At 52.2% G+C, this 22,819-nt stretch overlaps 1 protein-coding gene and 1 long non-coding RNA gene across 2 annotated transcripts; one reads left to right on the top strand and one right to left on the bottom strand.

Moving 5' to 3' along the window:
• Nucleotides 1–719: 719 nt before the first annotated feature.
• DUSP4 (dual specificity phosphatase 4) lies at nucleotides 720–16,807 on the bottom strand. The gene is made up of 4 exons (XM_019466807.2): nucleotides 15,869–16,807; nucleotides 6,591–6,736; nucleotides 5,363–5,582; nucleotides 720–4,726 (listed from the first exon to the last, which is right to left on the bottom strand). Exons 1-4 carry the CDS (start codon nucleotides 16,299–16,301, stop codon nucleotides 4,341–4,343), a joined length of 1,185 nt encoding a protein of 394 aa, XP_019322352.1. The 5' UTR covers nucleotides 16,302–16,807; the 3' UTR covers nucleotides 720–4,340.
• Nucleotides 16,808–17,674: 867 nt separating this feature from the next.
• On the top strand, nucleotides 17,675–21,835 carry LOC109277253 (uncharacterized). Its single transcript, XR_008421572.1, has 2 exons — nucleotides 17,675–19,099; nucleotides 21,686–21,835. It is a non-coding gene; the product is annotated as an uncharacterized LOC109277253 (long non-coding RNA).
• Nucleotides 21,836–22,819: the final 984 nt, after the last annotated feature.

The raw sequence follows: 22,819 nt of genomic DNA on the forward strand, positions 1-22,819 counted from the left end.
TCCATGATCCCAATGGAATATGAAGTCAGTAAACTTTCCTAAGATTCTGTGTGAGTCAGGCAGAACCTTTTATCAATGAGGAGGGGTGTCCCAGTGGTAGTGATGCCTTATACATTTTACTATAGCCCTAATCGCTTCCTGCTTAGGCAGTTTGATTGACTCCTCCCACCAAGGAGCCACCCTTTTTGCTTCATCCTGTGCTTGGCCCTAAGGAGATTCTCAGATGAAGGACACTCCCTGTCTCTTACTGTTCTTTTTTTTTTTTTTTTTTTGAATGTTTATTTTTGAAGGAGAGAGACACAGAGTGAGTGGGGGAGGGGCAGAGAGAGAGGGAGACACAGAATCCGAAGCAGGCTCCAGGCTCCGAGCTGTCAGCACAGAGCCCGATGCGGGGCTCGAACTCACAAACCGTGAGATCATGACCTGAGCCGAAGTCAGACACCCGCCCGACTGAGCCACCCAGGTGCTCCACCGTCGAATTCTTCCCGTAGGAGTGTGCCTAGAGAAATCAGGTTCTCAGAGATGCACGTCAGCTATACCATCACTGTCCTCAAGTGGTCATCAGGGAGAACAGTGGGGTCACTGTTTTTACCAGCCAGTCTGCCTACCATGTTACTGTCAATGTCACTAAGCGCACATTAAGTGACCCAGTCCTTCCCTTCCCTTCCAAGTCATCCCAGCAGAGCAGTTTTCAAGGAGAGAATAAACCAGGCCAGAGGTGGTTGAAAATGTATTTATTTTTCTTCAAATGATCTTTTTCAAGCAATAAATAAAAACAGACATGTCAACTTTTCTAAAAAACAAAACCAAACAAAAAAGAAATCCCCTAAACTATATACATCCTACAGAAATACAAGCATATCAAATGTAGAAATGACATCACTCTGAAAGATGGGGCTATTTACAAAAGTTACAAGTATTGCATTGCTCTGTCTTGAAGAAGCCTCTTCCTCATATGACTCATAAGCTCTAAGAACAGGCAGGGTGCCCTTCGGGGACGGGGTTATCTTCAAGAGGTGAAACTCCCCATCTTTCTTGTTCGACAAGGAAAATGTAAGGAAAGACCCCAACGTCCAGACACTGTATTCAATTTGCCAACAACGTTCCACAGATCGGATGACTTTCGAGGAGCCTGAGAGGTGCCCCCTTCAGGAGGTCACATGCTCCTTGAGCTCCTGATAGAAACCATCTTGTCCCGCAGCCAGGCTGGGACGGGTGGCAAGACCCTGCTGAGCCAGTGACCAACCCCTGGCTGTGGTTTCTTCGGGACAAGCTAGTTCTGTGTCAGGAAGACTAGCCTTCCAGAAAGCAAGGCCATTTTCCCCATCTTGGCCGCACATGGGGCACACTTGGGGAGCTCAGAAACACACGGATGCCTCGGTCCCAGCTCCAGAAATCCTGGCCTAATTGGTCTGGGATAGCCTGGTAGCAAGGTTTTCAAAACTCCCCAGCTGATGCCGGCGGACAGTCAAGGTGAACCACCCCTTCCGTACTTTGGGCTCGGTGGCCAACTCCCGTCCCGATCAACCATCCTGCCTCCCTCTGTCCACTTTCCCACAGATGTTTGCATTTTTTTCTCATGGCACCCCAACCTTGTTGAAAACTCTGGAATCCAGTTCCAACAAGCACCTGAGCAAAATGGCCCCAGGAGGAAAGGACTGAGACTGTGAGCTCCCGGCCACCTGTTCGTGGCACTTTCAGCCTGGCGTGTCTCCATGGGAAAGTCAGGTGTGTTACCCTCAGCGATCCACAAACAACCTTGGTCACACAAGATTCTGGGAGCTGACAGCAACCCTTGGTCTCTAGAGGAGATCCAAGGTAGCCAACAGCATGGCTGATAATCGGTGAAAGTGGCAATGTTTTCCGGCCATCGCAGAAAGTTTGCATCACCAGAAATCACTTCGTGGGAGAGAGGCCAATGGCAACCCACCTGACCATTTGAACTTCATTAGAGTTATGTCGAGTCATCAAAGAGGCTTCTGACGGCAGAATTATGACCACCTCCCCCAAATCCCCTCTTCCTATCAAGCCAATTTCCTATTTTTATTTCTGAGAGTTCTGGGACTCACGTTGTCATCAAGTACAAAGAAAATGGCTTTATAAATAGCAGTTTGACACAGTGACAGAAGACTTGAATTGGAAAGTGGGGGAAGACGTGTCTGGGGCTGGTCCTGAGCTCCGACTGTCCACATGGTTGGAATCCAGTCTGGGAAAACACAGGTTTCGGCGGATGTGCACTTGTTCTATAGAAAGTGAGTCTGTTCCAGGTTACTTTTCCTCCCCCTGCAACAGCCACCCTGCCCCCCAGGTCCATCTGCTGTTGGAACCCAGGGCTCCCTCAGCTGCAGAACCTTGTGGACCTCATTCACCACAAAACACAGAGCAACCTCCAGGAAGCAAGGAAAAAGTGGGAATGGCCAGCTGTGCCACCTCTAAATAGGTCCATTGTCCAGGCATCTTAACCCCTCCACACCTCACCCCTATTCAGCCAAGCAGCTCCTAGGGAATGAGGGAGCCTTTGGCTTTTCTAAAAACAGGAAGCGGGAACTCTGGCCTCACCCAAAGACAGGGCTTGACAAAGGCAGGATGAGTGATGCCAACACAGGTTCATGTTTATGGAAGGAAATGTAATGAACCTGGTCCTGTCTGGGATGCCAGGATAAGAAAGAGCATTCCAACACGATTCTGACATTGAGGCTTGAAGTTATTTACGGATGAGCAAGAATATTCATTTAGATCTAGACTCACAAGGGGCTAAAGAACAAAAAAACAAAAGAACAAAGAACAAAAAAACAACCAAAAAATAAACATGCTCTCATTTCTAGACAAGTTTGCAAATACCTCTAAGCTGGCACTCAGTAACAACACTGTTCCACACTACCACAATTGAAGTAACATGTAGCTTCCCTCCTCCCTCCCCCCAAGCCCAACCCACACACAACATCCTTCTCCCTCAAAAAGCCTTACCTCCGTTTGGAAAGGCCCCTTCAAATGGCATTATCCCAAGAATGGATTCCAAAATGGCACCCGAGCACCCACGGTGCCCATTCCAGGAGCCCAGCAGCCAGCTCCCAAGCAAAGGGTCTGCCCAGCTCCTCACACACACTCTTCCATCCTAGACCTGAAACATGGTGTCCATTCCCCTCTTTTTATTCAAATAAGGGCCTTTAAAAAATATTCACCTAAGCCGGGGAATTTTAAGAAGGCAAGAATTTGTTGATGTACTTCTACTCTCACAGGACTCACATCACGTCTGGCTCTAGCTAGCTGGGTTCCCCAATGGTCCGGCCCAGTGATTCCCTGGAGGAAAATCTCCACTGCGCCCAATTTTTCAGGAGCACCTTATACAACATGGCATTTATCACAGATGATTTGCAAGTCCTCAGGCAGGTCTGTGAGAACATGCTCCCGCCAACTGGATCACCAATCCTCAGAAAGAAAAGACTGTACTGTCGGGATGTAAAGCCACTTTAGTGTTCCATGTGCCCAGGAACCAGCCTCAAAAGTCATCAAACAGCAGTCCTTACCTTCCTTCCACCTGCCACCCCACCCTGCCTGCTTCTCAGTGGCAACCAATCCCAGGTGTCTATCCCGCCACCTTGTCCACACCTGGGAGATGCCATTTCCCTTCTAACTGCTTCGACATTTGCACGCTATCGTGCTCCACTGCGGGACATCGACAGAAACATATCCAAAATTCACTGTCACTAGACTCCTTGTACTTACATACTCTGAGGAAATTCTTAATAAATACTTTTATTTATTACGAAGTGTAATTATTCACCTGTTGGTGACTTCAAAAGGAAAACCACGTCCTATAAGATTTCGTCAAAGAACATAAACAAAACATCGACCAAAAAACAAAAACAACCAAAAAAAAAAAAAGCTGTTACAAGAACAAAAAAAGGACGAAGCACACAGAACCAGGCACTTCTGGCAAACTTGTTTTCTTTTTGTCCCTTTCCCACTCCCACCCGCCTCCCCCCCCACCTTAATAAAACTGGGTGGGCACATTTGCCAGGATCTGTGGGTTTCCTAACTTCAAGCCTTACCGCTTAAAAAAATGAGGTAAGAAATTCCTATCTGAAAAGTAACAGACACACAAACCAAACCAAGGTCTTCCCTGCCCGCTGAGGCAGCCGCAGCCGTTATTGCTCTAGGTTGGAGTGTTTTGTTTGCTCGTAGTAGGTGTATTCGAAGTCCTTATTGCCATTCTAGCTGGCCCCAGGCTGGCCCAGGAGGAGCAAAGGGGGAGGAGCTTGGCCGCCTGCTCCCCACGCTGGTCAGTCCCCGCGGGGCCGGCGGGCTCGCGGGGTGGGGGTGGGGGGCTCCGAGCGGCCCTAGCAGCTGGGGGACGTGGTGATGGGGCTGTGCAGGTAGGGCAGGCTGTTGGGGGCCGAGTGCACGCCCACCGACACCGGGAAGCTGAAGACAAACTGCGAGGTGGGGGTGGGGGTGGCCTTGCCCCGCTCCCGCAGGGGCCCCGAGGGGCTGGCGGCCTCCACGGCGCAGGACGTGGCCAGCACCTGCGACTCGAACTGCAGCAGCTGCCCCATGAAGCTGAAGTTGGGCGAGATGATGCTCCGCCGCTGCTTGACGAACTCGAAGGCCTCCTCCAGCCTCACCCGCTTCTTCATCATCAGGTAGGCCAGGCAGATGGTGGCCGAGCGCGAGATGCCCGCCTGGCAGTGCACCAGCACCCGGCCGCGGCAGTCCTTCACGGCATCTGGGGCAGAGAGCGCCACGCGGTTAGTGCCCTGCGCGCGCGGTCCCCAGGCTTCACCAGATGGCAGGTGCGGGCAGCGCCGCGGGGGGGAGGGGTGGGGAGGGGAAGAGTGTTGGGGGAGGGGCACTCCGGGTCAAGGAATAACGTTGGCGGCCGAGGAGGGGGAGGAGGAAGCCCACCGCAAAGGACTCTAGGATTCCTTCCACCCATTCTGGGCTATTTTTTTGAGACTGATCCAAACAAATGCACTAAGCTTGGGAAAAATGCATGGTAAAGCCGGTTAAATCCCAACATACCTTCAAGGATTTCCATGTACAGGAACAAAAACACTGGCCCAGTTCTCCCTTTATTTGTTTCCTCCCCATCCCCAAAGCCTTATCATCTAGACATCTGGAGCCACGCACGGAAAACGTTATTGCCTAGATAAGCTAACGGCCCGGCTGGGGAGTCTCTCTTCCTATCCCCACCCAACACAGCATCCAGGCAGTGAGCCTTCCTCAGAGGCACAGGGGAAACGGGCACAGCCCGGCGACCGCGCCCCTTCGGTCCCTCCTTCTGCAGGCAAGTACCCGTGGTTCCCTCACAACCTCCCGCACTCGGCCTGCACCCTGCACCGCACCACCAGAGCCAACCTACCGATGTACTCAATGGCTTCCATGAACCAGGAGCTGATGTCTGCCTTGTGGTTGTCTTCCACGGGAATGCACTTGTACTGATAGTGGCCTTCAAAGTGGTTCGGGCAATCGGAGGAGACATTCAACAGGGCCGTGATCCCCAGCGCGTCCAGCATGTCCCTCCGGGCAGCGTGGTAGGCACTGCCGAGGTAGAGGAAGGGAAGGATCTCCACAGGACCCCCCTGCGCCAGAAAGAGAGGGCAGAGTGCCCCCAACATCGTGAGTGTAAGGCCCCCAGGAAAATGGCCGGGTGCTTGGGACGGGCGGGGGGGTACCTGGGCGAGGTGGGCTTTCACAGGCCCAGGGGAGAACACCTGTGGACACAGCCCTTCCGGGTCTCCCCTTAGCCTGCGGGGGCTCCTGGCGGGACACCAGGCCCGGTGGGCTTCTCTAGCCTTTACACTCCGCTCTGCTGTGAGCGGCAAAGCCAGGACAGGTCAAGGCTCGTGGGCCCCACCTGGCGGTTCAAGCAGCCCTCCTCCCCCTCGATAAATAAAGTGGCAGACACAACACCGGCCTTGCCACACCACTTAGGACACGAATCTACACCTAACTCAGCGCCAGGCTGTCTGTTGTGGGGTCGAGGGGCTTATTTCCCTGGGCACATTAGAAACGTATGCTGTTTTGGCCTCACAGACAAGAGGCGGGATCTATGAGGAAATGTGGGCTGCAATTCGTGACGTTTTCTGAGTCAGACCAACTCAAATGGTCTGGGATCTGACAGCAGACTTGCTGGACCCTATGAATCCACTCCTTCTCCATCTAAGTGCAAAGGCTGGTAAGACACAGAGCAGCTTAAGCCGGTTTTCTTGGGGGAGGGTTGGCCAACCACTTATGTCCATTGGGCGTTTGCAATTGGCTTGTACACGGCAGGGTGGCCTGGCTCTTTCTACACAGCAGCCCACATGCGCTGGCTTCAGCAATCCCCGCGTGTCCGCATGTGAAGTTAGAGGCAAAGTCAGAAAGTTAGGTCTTTGTATGTTTCCAAATGAGGGTAGTAAGAGGGAAGGAAGAAACAAATAGACCCTCCCTAACACTGCACCCCAGTACTCGGGGTTCACTCCATTCTCCCCAAATTGAGGCACTGGATCCAAAGCCTCTGAAAAGCAGAACTCTGAAAATAAGCCCCCTTGCCCCCGCCTCACCCCCTCCCATTGCCCCTTTCCCCCAGGCTCTGGGCCCGGGTCTACCTGGTCGTGCAGCGGGGTTCCGCAGGAGCCACAGCCCACGTCCAAGGACTCAGCAGTGCTGGGGGGAACAGCAGGTGGGATGGTTGCCAGGGCCTTCGTTTTGGAACAGAATTCTGGGTACTCGGAAGAAAACCTCTCATAGCCACCTGTAAAAGAGAAAGACGTTGGTGTTAATAGAGTCACGAAGCCGGCAAAACCCCAGAGAAGTACTTGAATCCGACTCCTGGACTGAGGAGAACGGCTGGGAAGCTGGGAACGGCCGGATCTACATTGGCCACCAGGTGGCGCTGTGGGCCCAGAGATCACGGCTATGGAGCCTTCAGAGAGCCGCATTTGGCCAGGGCTGCATCCTGAAGGCTGGAAGGGAAGTTTTAGGATCAAGACTTAGGTTTGGGAGGCAGATACAGAAAGGACGACGTGCAGGGGATATGCAGAAGGGACTTTCCACGGCAGCTTCTCGGGGTGATGACAAAGCATGGAAGACTGGCCATTGTGTGTTTCCAGGAGCCCCGAGGCAGTCTGTTGCTGGGCCTTGGGGCCTGCAAAGATGTCTGTCATCCCCCACCTCCAGTCCTGCCTTTGGAGAGGTTCTGCAATGTGGGAGAGAAGGAAAAAAAATTTACCCTGGCAGCAGCCCTTCTGGATCTCAGCAACAGAACAGATGCCAATCGCCCAGCCTCATGAACAGCTGTTCATCAGCAAGGGGCCAAAATAAGAGGAAACGGGCTTAAATATAAATCCCTCTTGCTACATACAGGTTTGGGGCAAGGCAGGATTTCCTGACCTGCGAGTTGCTAAGCTCTGGAATGGTTATCTGTGGGATCGTCTTCCGGGGAAGGGAGGTCTTTTAAGTAAAAAGAGATAAAGGGCCGACTTCTCTGGAATAGTGTTAGTGCCAAGCCGAAAAGCTCCTGCTCTCTGGCGGAGGGCAGAGAGGCAGGAGAGGGGCAGGAAACACTAGAAGAGAAACGCTTGGTCAGTATCCGATTTACTCTCAGTTCTGGGACTTTGCTTTGCGAGTAACTTAGCATCCACGGTCCTTGTGTGGCCCTGCTTGTATTTTTATCTTGCAGTTTCCATAGGACCCGAAACATATTACAAATTCATTCAGGAGAGCCTACAGGTTGTGAAGCGACCACTGTAACGGACCCATTCAACCAACAGTCCCAAATGTAGCTAGCACCGTTAAATCCTGACGCGTAAGCGGCATGGTGTCACGGGTTCCTAGAGACATTCATGGTAACCTTCCGACATGCAGACATGTGACAGTCAATCACTTGCCCAGATCCCAGCCCTAGAAAATTCTGCTTTGCAGAAGAAGGGAATGCTTCTTCGCCACATCATAAGGCTTACAGAACAGGGTATACATTTTTTCCTCTCTGTTCCCCTCCATTCCCTCCCTCGGGATATAAATGGGCATCTCTCTGGTCACAGGCCCAGCTCCTGCTGAGTCACAATAACCAGCTTCCCCCGGAGGAGAGGGCCCAGTACTGGCAGCTTCGGGCGCGTTGGTGGCCTTAATGGTCATCTCAGCACAGGGGCACCCCTCCTTCCCATTAGCACCCCCTTTTCTTTACAAGGCTACAAACATTGCTGCCCCAAATGCAGTGAATCATAATGAGGGAAGATGGCTCTTCCAGCAAATGTCTTTAGCTCAAGTTCCTAAGGTAGAACTCTGGGAAACTTCCTTAAATGTTCCCCTTTGAAAGGCAGAAAGGGAAGTGAATCAATCAACAAACCATTGTTGAACACCTATATATAAAGCCATTAGCTGTTACTCTATGTATTTCTATAGGATTTAAAGACTTTTAAGTAAAATGATTTCCTGTGTTTATTACGTAATTTGAGCTGTTCAAATATGCTGTTTTCAAAGCTATGGAAGACATGGGCGGTGCGCTCCCAAAGCTTGTCACCCAGACAGGCAGACTAGCGGTGCCCCCCTGAAAGCGAGTGCTGGAGACACAGGAGCGCCAGAGCCAGGCTGTGAGGTCACCGAGGAGGAGCACCCCCACACACACACACCAAAGGGCAGCGGAAGTAGGAGGAGCCTCAGAGTGGTCAACACACAATGTCCTTCCCATTGCTGAGAAGGTGCGGGACAGGGCACCAGACTGAAAAGGCCTGCGTTGAATCCCAACCTGGTCAAGTCATCAAGCTGTGCGGCCTGGGGCTGTCATCGAACCTCTCTGAGCCTCTCCCTCACTTGTAAAGTGTGATGAGACATCCGCACCTGGCATCCTCTGAGGACTGATTGGAACAGCCAGTGCTCTGCACCTGGCCTCGGGGAGGCACCTAACGAAGACTTCCTTTTCTGGCACTTACAAGGGGACTCCAGCATTACGGGCAATTTCCCAGACTCTGGACAGCCCTCTCCTCCTGGGCTTTACTTATTTTTCCAGTCACAGTCTTGAGATCTGGTAGACAGCAGAAGGGCTGAGTTCACTGTCTGAGTTCCAGGACCTTTCCCCATAGGGGACATTTGCTGCCTCCAGGTCGATCCTCCGTCAGCCCCGCAGGTGGCACAGCACCCACAGCCCAGAAGGCTCCCGAGCTGGCCGATGCCCTCAGGGTGTGGCAGGCAGGGGGGGAGCAGCCAACTGGGAGGGACAGAGGTGACCCGGGGGGTCAGGCCAGGCTTGAAGGGGGGCCATTTGTCATCCGCACCACCCCCAAGCCTCTCATAACAGGGCAGAGAGGGTGGGAGAAGGCAGCATTAGAGTGGAGCAGAAACAGGATTACTGAGGTCCATTCCCTTTGGCAGCTCTTTAAAGAACAAGCAGAAAGGAACCAAGTGAACAAGCAGATTTGCCTGAGGGACTGGAGTGTCCCAGGCAGGCAGCCGTGGAAGGGATTCTCCCTCCTGAGCTGTCGCTAGCTCTGGAGGGTCTGTGGCTGACCGTTATGAAGAGTTGCACCCAAGGAGCTCCTTCCTGCGGGTGGAGAGCGGCACCGGGCTGGGACCTCGGCTGCGCGCAGCATGGATGGACAGCCCCAGAGCACGCAGGCGGGGTGGCAGGCGGGGTGGCAGGGACGGAAGTCTGCAAGTGAGGAACCACCCACGTCCACACTCCACAAGACCAGCACGTCCACGCCGGGTATCGGCTCCACGTTACTAAAAGGGATAGAGGAAGTGCTCACTATGTGCCAGGTTCTTCCCAAGCAGCAGTCCTTGAGGGGTGACTGGCCCCAGTTTTACAGATGAGGAAACTGAGGCACAGGGCAACCTCAGGTAAGGGCAGTGCCAGCGTTCAGGCCACTGGCCTCGAAGCCACCTGCTAGTCTGGCCACCGGGAGCCGACCCTGCTGTGTGCCCATCTCTGCCTTCCTGGTGGTCCTTCTCCCGGGGGAGGCACAGACTGCTGGTTTCATCCCATTGAAGACACATGTAGAAACAGAAAGGATCTGGACACTCGTGACATTTCACCAAACTCCGCGTCTAAACGGTGTTTTTCAAACTACAGGTTGCCACTAAAGAGTCATGACTAGCACTCTTTATTTAAGGAAACACAACAGGATAGAAACGTCTAGAATCCACTGCATTTAAAGAAGGTAGAAGTTCATGGGCCTCTGGTTTCAGGTGTATCTGTATCCCTACGGGGTCATGATGCAAGGATTTCAGACTGTTATCATCTTTAACTTCTGATACTCTGCGATTCTAAATGTCACAAACTTCTCTGCAAAGCAGGTGTCTAAGATCTGCATTTCTAGCTTCTGAATGCAGTTTCATGACACATACACCAATGACTTTCCGCCTGTTTTGTGTAGCTCCAATTGGATGTAATTCCATAACAGATATTCTGACTAATTTTGACCTGTTTTTCCCATGTTCTTAATAATAGACTTTCTGGGGGCGCCTGGGTGGCTCAGTCGGTTGAGCGTCCGACTTCGGCTCAGGTCATGATCTCGCGGTCCGTGAGTTCGAGCCCCACATCGGGCTCTGTGCTGACAGCTCAGAGCCTGGAGCCTGTTTCAGATTCTGTGTCTCCCTCTCTCTCTGCCCCTCCCCTGTTCATGCTCTGTCTCTCCCTGTCTCAAAAATAAATAAAACGTGGGGCGCCTGGGTGGCTCAGTTGGTTGAGTGTCCGACTTCAGCTCAGGTCATGATCTCACAGCCCATGAGTTCAAGCCCTGCGTCAGGCTCTGTGCTGACAGCTCAGAGCCTGGAGCCTGCTTCAGATTCTATGTCTCCCTCTCTCTCTGACCCTCCCCTGCTCATGCTCTGTCTCTCTCTGTCTCAAAAATAAATAAAAACATTAAAAAATAAATTAATTAATTAATAAATAAATAAATAAATAAAACGTTAAGAAAAAAAATTAAAGAAAAAATAATAGACTTTCTGGTCTTAAAGCTCTCATTTTCTCATCTTAATTTTGAAACGTGAGAGTCTAGAGGGAAGAAAAGGAATATAATACCCCCCCAACTTTTTTTGAGGGATAATCACATCCATAGCTAGCTGAACTCCACGCTCTTTTTCTCATACAAAGCAAGACAACTGTCACAGCTTACTGAAAAGGATGACCCACTGTCCACACGTCCATGCAGGGCTGCGATGTGCGCATAACAGTGCTCTAGAAAGGACAGGCTGGTGCAGTGCCGATCACATCACCACAGTAGGACTCTTCGTGGGGTCTGTGATGGGGAAGCCAGTCATTTGGTGGGGACAGTGGTCACAGATCTTAATATGGCTGTCGCTCTTCCAGTCACCCTCTCTCAAACACTCAGAATGTCACCCGTTCACAGACAGGGGCTTGCTCTCCTGGGACTTCATTATCAGTACGAGCCTCTGGGGTCATTTGACTTTGAGAACTCCCGTTGATGCGGGTGTTAACTTAGTAAGCACCCACGTAAACGCTGAGCAGTGCTGAAGATTTACCTAAGTGAGCTTCCCACCCTGGGACCCCACACACAGACCTGCGCGTCCTGGGCCAGCTGGCTGACACTTAATGCCACCCTGGAGCTGGAGCTGGTTCACGGTCCCTCCCAGTCCTTCTGGGCTATCTGCTACATTCAGCAAGCTGGCTGGTGCTGCCTTCCGCTGGAGAGTGAACTTTTCTTCCTGTCAAACTTCCTTTGTTAGGCGGCAACTGCCTCCCAGTAAGGAAACTGGCTATCTGGTTTCAGATGTTCTGATTTTTTAAAGGAATTTTTTGGCTCCTTGGAAAAGCCACCTTCCCTCAGTTCCCAGTGTAGCCCGTCTCTCCTATAAGCCCTCAGGACAAGCCCAAGGGACCTGTGATAGGCTTCCTAGTGATAGGGTTTTCACTTTCAATTGATACCTGCGCCCGGTCTTCTGTTACTTTTGTTGATTGGAAATATCCAGGTCGAAGGAGTTTGCTTCGCTCGGGGTCATTCTTTAAAGAATGACAACAGAGGTGAGAGATTAGCTCTAAGGCCTGCCATTGTGTGTAATTCTAATGCTCTCAATCCTTGGCTGGCACGGGCATTGTATCATATTTATAAGAAGAAAGGCCAGTCCGTTTCTCTTTGGGTCAAAAGGTGTGCAACCTCATCCCCCCCCAACCCCCCCGCCGGGGTTTGCTGTCTGCTGCCACTGACCTCCTGGGGGACTAGGATGGGCCAGGAAAATGGAGACAGAGAGAGACAAGACCCAGCTCAGCTGCTGGCTGAGCGCTCCCCCCACTCCGTCATTGGCCTTGGGGGCTGTTTCCTACAGAAAGTGTAATGTCAGTCTGTAGGATCAGGCCTTAGGACTACAGTGTATGTGAGTCCCAACCTGGAGGGAGAAGCTATCTAATTGATATCTAATTGATCGTCCCACTGCCTCAAGACAGGGCCAGGACAACTTTTAAATCAGAACTTAAAAAACGGACAAAAGTCATGAGCTGAGATGAATTTGAGACAGGAGAAAAGTAAGGTATTAGGGTAAGAAAATGCCCTTTTTGTCCTTCTCTAATGATCAGGGTCTAAAACCCTCATCTGAGGAGCTATCAAGGAAAGAAAGGGAGTTCAAATGAGTTGTGTATTCTAATGAAATCTGAAAAGCTGAAATTTCTAAACTTTCCCCCAAAATGCCTTACAGGACTTTAAATAAAATGAGCTTAAAGTTGGGGGGTGGGGGTGGGGGGGGGGAAGATTTGCCCCAATGGGAATCTTCTACTAGCAAAAAGACCAGAGAGTGTAATGATTTAAGGTTATCGTTCTTAGCAAAACTTGGGATAACATTTAGGGAATGTAAAGGCCAGGCAGCATTTTATTGGTATTAAGTAACATTTACTCTTAACTACGAATTCTTGCATGTGGTATTAGTTAACCACCTGCAGTTAACTCATTTCTACCAACGCATGTCCACGTGGCAGAAATAGAAAACTCAGATTATTAAACACAATTAGTTGGTAGAATTAGATAGCCTTTGGCTGGAAAGGATAATATAACTTCCGAAAATATTCTGTTCTTCTGTTCCTGTAGGTTGGCAGAGAACAGTCGGGTCTGGCCACTTTTCCTTTCACATTCCCCACCACACGTGCAATGAGATATATAGAAAGTCCCATTAGATGGAAATTAAAATGAACAACTCCGATGGGAACCAAATTACCCAACACTGAATCAATTTAGGCATTTACTAAAGATAATCTAAGGGGCTTTTCCTCCCCAGTTTCCCATTAGTTCTCCGCCCCCAGAGTGCCCTTCCATGAACCCACATTTTCTCCATTTTACTGGCTTCTCCACTAGAACTTAGGAGGCATGGCTGTCCTCTTCCAGCGGTGTGGGAGCAGACACTTCCCGGTTCTCCCTCAACTCACTAGGGATGCCTTTTCATTACAGGGCCAAGGGAAGGAAGGGGAACGGTGTTAATTAATACTTCCTCTGCTTAGCACACATATGAAAAGAAGCCAGGTTAATAGCATACGACCCTGTGAACCTGGAAGCTTCTACCATCACTACAGAACAAGCCCCTCACCACCACCACCACCACTGAATTTTAGGCTGCTGCTTCCAAAGCAGGCTCCTTTCCCTTAGAAGACACAGCTGTTCAGCTGAGTGTACTGGCTACTCCCTCTGGCCTGTTCCAGAAGAGGCATTAGTTCAACCTGCCGCCCAGGCCTAGATACTAAAGAATATCGACTTTGAGAAGGGGAAGGTCGGCCTCCCCACCACCCCAGGTCAGACAATAGGAAGCAGTACAGGGCCCCATAGGAAAGAGCCGTTAGATGGCTCCTTTTCCTCCCTCCAGGGACCTCGCCAACGACCAGGGAACTGTCATTTTACCCAGAGGCTTCTGCCCTACTCAGTCTTTAACATTAGCCTCGCGCCCAGCAGCCTAACTGATCTGGCTCTGGGCTCTCCCCTGCGGGTCCAGGGAGGTGCCACCAGCGGGAGGAGGAAACCTTAAAAGCACGCCTCCCTCCCAGGGGCTTAAGCGTCCTGGAGCCCGGAAGCCCAGGGGTCAAGGTCCCCGACCGAGCTGCTGCTCTAGGGCGATCCCCTACGGGTTTCTTCCAGGAAGAAAAACAAAACAAAACGCAGCCAGCCTCCACGTGGATCTGCACCACCTCGAGAAGAGCCCTGGCTTCCGAGCCCGCGAAGGAAGGCACAGGCTCGGGCTCTCCATCAGGAGGGATCCAGGGCAGCGCGGCTCGGAGTGCAGCCCGTGCCACCCGAAAGGGCTATCTCCCGGGAGAAATTTCTCCCATTGTCGCCATGGACGCCGGCACCAGGCAGGGGAGGGGAGGCGCGCTCAGCATTCCGGACCCCCACATTGGCACGGGTGGAAGCCGGACGTGCGTCTGCCGGGCGCTCCGGGCACAGCTCGGCCCCCAGGCAGGCGAGGCCGCCGAGTCCCAGGAGCCCGGCTCGCCGGTCCTTCCGGTGCCACTCCTTCCCGGCACTTTCTCTTAAAGCGCTTTGGGGAGAAAAAAGGAAGATTAGGCTGGATCGGAGGTGCAAAAGGCAGCTCTCACAGAGAAAGAAATATCAGCAAAATCGCCTTAGTAGTTCAACCAAAGGTCAACAGCAGCATTTCCCCAGCAGCTGACAGGTCAAATGGCCAGGAAACAACTGCCGAGAACAAAGCCCCCCGCTGTTCGGCAGGGGCGAACCCGGCTCGGCGGCACTGAGCAGTTTTGTTGTGCTTTTTGGAAAGGGCGGTGGGGAGAGGTTTCCGCCCCTCCTCCCTCCACCACCTCCCTTCCTCCGGGGCGAGCAGGTCCGGAGGGGAAAGAAAGGAGGGAGGAGGCGAAGGACGCCGGCAGGGAAAGGAGCGGCTCTTTGAAGGCCAGGGTCTGAAACGCCTCTCGGGTTCGGAGGGGAGGACCGGACGCGGGCGAAAGAATGCGCGGAATGCGGCAGTAGGAAGACGGGGCGCAGCGCGGCAGGGGCGCCCCTACCCACACCCCGTCCTGACGGCTCTCGCACCCGAGGAACGTCAGGGACCGGCACCCGACGAGGCCCGGCAGGTGCGGCCGGGGCACCGTCCCTCCAGTTACTTAGCACGCGGTCCTTTGGGGGTTTCTGACTTCCAGATTTGACCAGAACTCCCGTCCCCGAAGAGTTTCTCCAGGTTTCACTTAAGTCAAGCACGCGCTAACAAGACAGTCGAGAACCCCGTCTGAACAAAAGGTCGTACTTCTCCGCGGCCTGAATTTAAGGGGCACGTTCGCGTCTCGCGTTCCCCGAAACTCAGTCCTCCCGCCCCTCCCCCCTCCCCCGCTCCCGGAGCTGGGGTCTAGCCCGAGGCGGGAGAAGTTGGCCACCTTCCAGGCGGAGCTCGGAGTTGGGCAGCAGATAGCTCCACGCAATGTCCGCAACCCGATCTTCCTTTCTGCATTTACCAAGCCGATCCCACCTCGGCGCTCGCCCTTCTTCACCGTATTCCCCACCTCTCGGGTTCAAGGGGTCGGACTCAGTGCAGGGCCCGAGCACGCCAAAACGACAGGCTTGACCTTCCGCACCCGCACACTAGCACCGGGAGCACCTCCCTGGACTATATATGGGTGGGCAACGCAGTGGAGCCGCTACGCCTAAGAGACCTGACGGTTAGTGAGCGTAAATAAATGCAGTCTCCAGGAAGAGTACCGACTTGCAGGTGACAGAGGAAACGCACCTTCACCGTCTCTGAGGACTTCAGGCGCTCGCACTTGCACACAAACGCACGAAAACCTTGCAAACCCATGCAAAACAGCACGCACAAAGGAGTACCTGGGTACCCACGCAGCCACGAGTCCCTCCAGGCACTTACTTCTTCCCTTGCCCACTAAGGCGCAGGCCGCCAAGCCCCGCGACACCTACCCTCCAGCTCGCGCCCCGGCGCCAGAGTTTACCTTTGAGCAGGCAGATGTCGGTGCGCTCGGCGTTGCGGCGCAGCGCCTGCACTACCAGCGACACGGTGCTGTCTTCGCGGAGGCTCTCCGCGCGCGGGCTGCGCTCGTCGTAGACTATGACCGCCGAGTAGAGGCCGGAGCGCAGGCGGGCGCGCACCTCCTCCTCCGCGGGCAGGATCTGCTCCAGGCTCACCGAGCCCTTGGCCCGCCGCCGCACGATGGTGTTGCAGCGCACGTTGACCGAGCCTCGGATGTAGCCCGCGCTGTGCGCCAGGAACGGTCTGCAGTCCAGGAGCAGGCACTTGCCGCCGCTCAGCAGCCCAAAGGCGCCGTGGCTGCCGCTGCCGCCCGCGCCGCCGCCGTTCTCTTCCCGGTTCATCAGCCTTTTGAGCACGCTGCAGTCCATCTCCCGCAGCTCCTCCACCGTCACCATGGTCGCCGGGAACCGCGGCTGCTGGGCACGCGAGGAGGAGGCGAAGGGGACCCGGGCCAGTTGGGCTGCAGGAGGGGACAAGCGGGGGCTAAAGGAAGCGCGTGCAGAAGTGGCCGCAAACTTGGCCCCCACGGCCTCCCACGGGCGAGCCTCTTCTCCCCGGTCCCCTTCCTCCAGCAGTCTCGCGGTTACATAGCAGTCCGAGCGGCCTCGGGCACCGGGCGGCACCGCGCGCGGTGCTGAGGGGAAGGTGAAGGGGAGTGTGTTTATGGGAGAGAGAACCACCGGGGCTCCCTTCTGTTGCTGCCTCTATTGTATTTTGCCCGTTGTGCCGCTGCCGCCGTAGCCGCCACCGGCGCTGCCGTTCGGGCCGCTGCCGCTCGCCACCGACAGCCGGAGCTCCGCGCACTGCCCCAGCCAGAGTTTCCTCTTTAGCTTGTAGATGTATTAATGCTCCTCTGCACTCCCCCGGGAGGGGGCAGATTCATTACTACCTCGAGAGGCCCCGCCCCTTGCCATTCTGGGCCTCGCGCCCTCCCCCCCGCCCCCCGCGCCGGCTCCCCGCCCCGCGCCTGCTCCCTCGGCCCCGCCTGCCCCTCCCCTGCCCCCTCCCCTGCGCGTGAATGGAGCGCGGGCCGCTTGCGCCCAGTCATGGGAACGCGACGTCACAAAGAGCAGAGTAAACAGGGCGCTCGGCGCTCGCCTTCAGGCCCATTCATAAAACCGAGACCTAGAGGAAGAGGGAGGCGGCCTCCGACCGGCAGGCGAGCGGCCGCGCCAGGACTTTGTGAATGGAACGCGGCAGCGCCTGTCGCAGCCCGCCGGCCGGCCCCGGCCTCTTCGGCACGCGTCCCGCCCGGACCCTAGTGGCAGTCCAGCCATTCCTCCCCGCCGCGGCGATGCGGCGTTCGGCGTACGGAAAACGGCCCGCCGGGAAGCCGGCCTAACGGCGGCCGGGGCTCGGTTTTGGAGGTTTCATTCCTTTTTGCCCCCGTGCTTCCCCCTTAGCAGCCTCGCAGGTCTCCTCCCGCGAACCGAAGTGCAGAGGGCAGCGTTGCCCCGCTGCCCAGCGGGCATGGCCGGGGACCTCCTCGCCCGGGGCTTACGGAGTGCGTTCCGCCCGGCCGGTCGTTTTGTCAAAGCGACTCCTCAGACGTTAGCTTCTGCATTAGCGTGATCGATTTTCATCTCAAGCCATTAAATCAGCTTTATAGCTTCCCGAGAACGTGGGCAAGCCCTAACTTACAAGATGAAAGAGAAAAGCCCTTCTGCCCCGAAGCCCAGTAGTAGTGAGGTGTTGGGTTTGTTGCTTTACGACCCAGAGGGAGGCATTAATTGCCGGAATGCTGTTCCTATGGAGGAAGGTAGGGGTGCCACTCCCGTCCACGCTTCCTAAAGATGTTTATTGAATCCCGGTGGGGGGAAAACCCGACGTTTTAGGCTTTTGGAAAAGACTTCACCTCATCTTGCATGCATGTGAATTGTTTTCTCAGGAAATGACAGTTACGGTCTACATTTGGTGCGAGGCTAGACCCTGAGAAATTGACGCGTAAAGGATTGAATAAGTTCTGAGGGTGATTCAGGTTTCCATGCATCTCTCTTTCCAGGTCATGTAGCATTTTTCCCGCCCCCAGTTTTACTTAGGCATTTAATATCCCAGAGGCCGCTTTTGGCATAGGGTTTGCGCGCGCCGCGGTGGGGACACGACACAAGCCAAAAATTATTCGCCCGACATCTTGCCAAATCTTGTTAGTGAGAATTAACCACCGAGCGGGGGAATTACAGGACTCGCTCGCGGCCCCGGTAGCAGCGGGGTCGGGCCTTCCATTCTGGGTCTCCCCTGGAAGCACGACCCAAGCAGCGACGGCCGCCGCGGGGTCCTTCCCGCCCCAAACTCGGCCTTCCGCTCCGCCTTTGTTACTAGCAGAGCGGTTCCCTGGAGCTCTCATCTCCGGGCCCCCAGGACCCCTCCTCCACTCCCCAGCCGGGCCTCGGGAGGGGGCCCCCCGGCTTCCGAGGCCTACCACCCGCGCTCCCCTCCTACTGCGCCGCGAATCCCCTGATACCCGGGCTCAGGTCAAGTAGGGGATCTTCCTTTTACCTCGGATTACAAAATGGCTCAGCACGGCACTGCACTGATCCGGTTTCTACTTAGCATTTAATAATTTGTTCATATAAATTTTTTGCAATTAATTTTGTTTTAAAAAGCACTGCATTTTTGATCACTTTTCGGTGCCTCCGAAATTTTAACGCCCAAGGCACGCTGCTGCTAATCGGAGCCCTGGAGGGGGCCACAACGGCGCACCGACCGAGGCCTCGGGGAGGCAGGCCCTTGGGCGCCAGGCACTCCGGGTGGGGAGGTCAGCAGCCAAAGGCTCACTGCGTGACCTCTCCTTTGGGGAGGGGTTTGTACTTCCTCCTGAGGGCAAAGGGGGCCTGTGTCCGGTTTCTCATTTGCTGAGCGGCAGCAAGGCTCTGTCTAAACACTCGCTCTCACTGGTACACCAGGAGTGTGCGCCCTTTCCAAGAAGCCGCCCAAGTCCCGGAGGTCCGGGGCGGCCCAGGAACCCGGCTTTGCCCGGCCCGCTGACTGAGCGCTCTCCTGGCCTCAAGAAACGCCGACACTTTTATAAGGGCTTGAACGAGATTTCTCCTGGAGGAGCCTCTCAGTCGGAGGCAGGTCTGGGCTAATGTCACACGTGTCGCAGGAGCTGGGGAGCGGTCCCTGGGCCACACTGGCCGCGCTCAGCTAGCCTTTGTTTCCCCTGCCCGACCCCCGCCCAGCGCTCACGTGGCCGGTAAATAACCGTCAAATCCGGGGGAGCGGGGGGGGGGGGGGGGGGGCAGGAAAATGCCCAAGGACAAAGGCTTGCTTTCTGCACCTGACAGTAATCCGTGGTGGCGAAGCCCATAAATCCCGCAGGCAATTCACAAGGAAGGTGGTGTGGGCGGGCGTGTGTGTGTGTGTGTGTGTGTGTGTGTGTGTGTGTCCACGTCTGCGTGCCCGCGCCTGCGCGCCCGCACCCTGGAGGGGAGCCGCAGCTTCGGACTTAATGTATTTAAGCCAGCAGCAGCTTTAATTGCAAATGCGAATGCCTGATTTTTGAGAGACTAATAAAAAAAAAAATTCTTTCCTCAACTTGGGAAATTCCGGAGCCTTCAGGCGTGTGAATTTCAGCAGATGAAATTTAAATTTTGTATTTATCCGGTTCTCTGTAAGCACCCTAGATAATTTTTTTTTTCATTTTTAATTTTTGGTATTGTAAGTGTGCCGGCCATTTGGTACACGGTTAAATGAATGCAATGTGAGAGCTATCTGATACCGGCTATAGAGACGTCAAAACTCCTCTCCAATTAATGTGCAGGCTGGGAGTGGGAAACAATCAGTTTACAAAAGGAACCTCGTGAAACAGCTTGTCAATAAGGTAGATCTTGGAGAAAACAAAGGCGTTTGGCAGGAAGACATTGTTTGAATGTCATTTCAAAGTTAATTTAATTAAGGAAGGCATATCTGCAGGAGTTGGTGTGGGATTGCCCACGGAGAGAGATTTTATTTATATTCAGCAGTAACCCTCCGGGTGAAAATACTTTAAAAATTCGCTGTGACATGTAAATCCAACTTCTCTTTCATCAGACAGTCCTTAGACCGACCTTATTAGTCCCTGGCAGACCTGGCAAAACCCCTGCTCTTGTTTAAGAACATTTCTTTCCAATTAGGTTGTTGTGTGATCTGGGAATTTAAAGCCCAGAGTAGGGTCCCCAGAGAGGACTATGGCTTCTATTCTGGTTTCGATGCCAACCTCTGACTCACTGCCCTGTCCCAAAGTGCCTGAATAAAACTTGCCTGAAAACCCATTAATGAATTAATCAAGGTGGCATTGGAAAGAAAGGGTCTGTGGATTCCTCTTTCCTGAGCAGAGAAGTTACCTTGCTCATTACTCTCACTTGGAACGGAAATGATCTGCTTTGCAAGGACCTGTTGGTTAGGCTTCCTACATCAGCTGATTGGGAAGCTTCTCCTCTGGCAGTGAGAACGCTCAAAAGGACTGGAAAGCTGTCTTCATGCTCCTCAAAGCAGAAAAGTGTGTGTCCCCTGCATGTTCTTAGGCAACATACACAAATGGAATTGAGGCATGTCTGTCCTTCCCTGCCCACCTCTGCTCATCAAGTCAGAACTCAAAAGCAATGGAATGTTCTTCAGCATTTGGACTGAACATCACCAAGCAATGTCAAAAACATAGCCTCAAGTTTTAGACCTGACTTTGTCACATTTACTTTCTATGCATAATGCTATAGCATTTGCTAATGATTTAAAATGCTAGGTTTCTAACCTTAGGGTCTCTGAAGAAAGGTTTCAATACATTGCTTGGTTCATTAATCTTTTTGAAAACTATTCAATCCAGGCTATGCTACCATGTGGCTTTGTGATCTTGGGCAAGACAATCTCCATGGGTCTCAGTTTCCTCATCTGCAAATGGAAGAGTTGGGGCAGGGCAGTTTTTAAGGTCTAGACCATTTCCCACCCTGTGTGAATCTGCACAGGAGAGCCTCCTGTCAACCCCAAGCCCAAACCTCAGCAGCCTTCTCCTTTCCCTCCCCAGAGCCTGGCACACTAAATTCCCAAGACCAGGAACAGTCTCTAACTCCTATCTGGCCCTCTTTTGCTCATGGAGAGCAAAGTTGGTAGTTTTTATTTAGATGTTTTTTGTCAAGTGCTAATATCCCAAGTAGCTTGATAACATTTATTCAACAAACACATGAAATAAGGTGGGGGAAACAAACTTATCCAAAATACTGACTATAATTTCAAAGAGTTTATAATTCAGTCGGGCTACTCAGGGTGTGAATGTCACCGTACGTTATTGCAAGGATCTAATAAATATCATTAGGGAAAAACAAATAAAATGCCAGGGGGATTCAGAAAAGAAAGGGATTGCACAGTGCTGCGGGATTAGGGAAATGGAAGGAAAAGGCCAGTGCGAATAAAATGCATTTCATCTACTTAAATGTTATCCTTGACTTCTCTGTTAGGTCCTTTTTTTTTTTTCTTTTTTAACTTTTATCCCACCTCTGACATTCATTCTGTCCTTGTGCCTTACATCTCTTCCTTTCATTTGTTAACCTCTCTCTTCCCCAGTGGTTTTGCCTGCTAAAAATAGATGAGCGATTGGTCTGAAGCTACAAGAGAGCCAAGATGATGCAAAAACTCTGTAGAAAATCTATGCCTTGGACAGTGAGCTGACCTTAGATGCCAGGTAACCTAAGTGTGGGCCTGACTCTAGTGACAGTGACGTCATCGCAAGCAAGTCAGTTGTTCTAGATCTTAATTTTACCATCTATAAAACTAGGAAAAATAATGTAATACTTACTTTTTTTTTTTTTAGGACAACAAAATATCAAAATCACCTTTCTAAGGACCCAGCCTTGGTGAACATATTTGCCTAATCAAATGTCGAGTACATGCTCAGAAAAGATTTTTGGACTTATGAAATTATTTCTATAAAAATTCTTACCAAGAGGTAAACATGAAATCACATTTGTTTATATGTTTTATAAATCTTCTTTAATCGAAAGCAATCAGAACAGCCCCAAATTAAGACTATCACAGAAAATCTTGGACTTTGGAGCATTATTCATTAGAGAAACAGTAAAAACAAAACAAAACAACCAAGAAAACCTATGTCATTCTACCTACTTGCTACCATAGTTGCTACCTTAGCTCCAGATCACCATTATCCACTGATACCCCACATTCAATCTGCAGACGGTCCTGGGCATGGTCCTTCCTGCCCAGTAAGTGTGGGGAGTGTGTGTCCTTACTATTAGATGTTTATGCTATTCTTTGCTTCCATGTTTTGGCTTCATTGAGGTTTTATTTGTGTAACAGTTTGTTAACTCTCATCAAAACTGTAGGAGATGAAAAAAATCTTTCCTCTACCCTCTTAGGTTTGTACCTGGGGCTTGCAAATTAAACTGACAAAGATAGGTTAACAAGAGAAAAAGCATTTAATTTTAATTGATGTTAGTTGGGGTTTTTTGTTGTTGTTCTTGTTTATTTTGGGTTTTGTTTTGTGGGTTTGTTGTTTTTTTTTTTACATGCACAGGGGCTTCACAGAGAAATGAAAACTAAAGAAGTGGTTAAACTTAAGGACTTCAATGCCATTTTAACAAAGGGTAATAAATTGTAGATAAATGACTACACAAAGGGTGGTTGGGCTTCTAGGGCTGATAAGTTATGGAAAGACAACTAGGAAATCTATGGGAGGAAACTAACGTTAGATAAAGATTGTTTATTAAGATTTGTACAGACTCATCTTGGTGCCACCTCTGTCTCTGGTGGTTAAGGATTGTTCTCCCCTTCCTTATATGGAAGGAGCCACCCGCACAAGGGAAATTTATGTGCTACTTTTAGGCAGATGGGAAAGGGAACAGAGAGCTCTTCTTCTGTCTGTTGTTTTTTTTTTTTTCAATTGCCTTCAGCTCAAAACAATCCTTATGCCAAAGTGGCATATTTGGGG

Source organism: Panthera pardus, unplaced genomic scaffold (genome assembly GCF_024362965.1).
Source record: "Panthera pardus isolate Hobbes unplaced genomic scaffold, ASM2436296v1 HiC_scaffold_13, whole genome shotgun sequence".
Classification (NCBI taxonomy): Eukaryota; Metazoa; Chordata; class Mammalia; order Carnivora; family Felidae; genus Panthera; species Panthera pardus.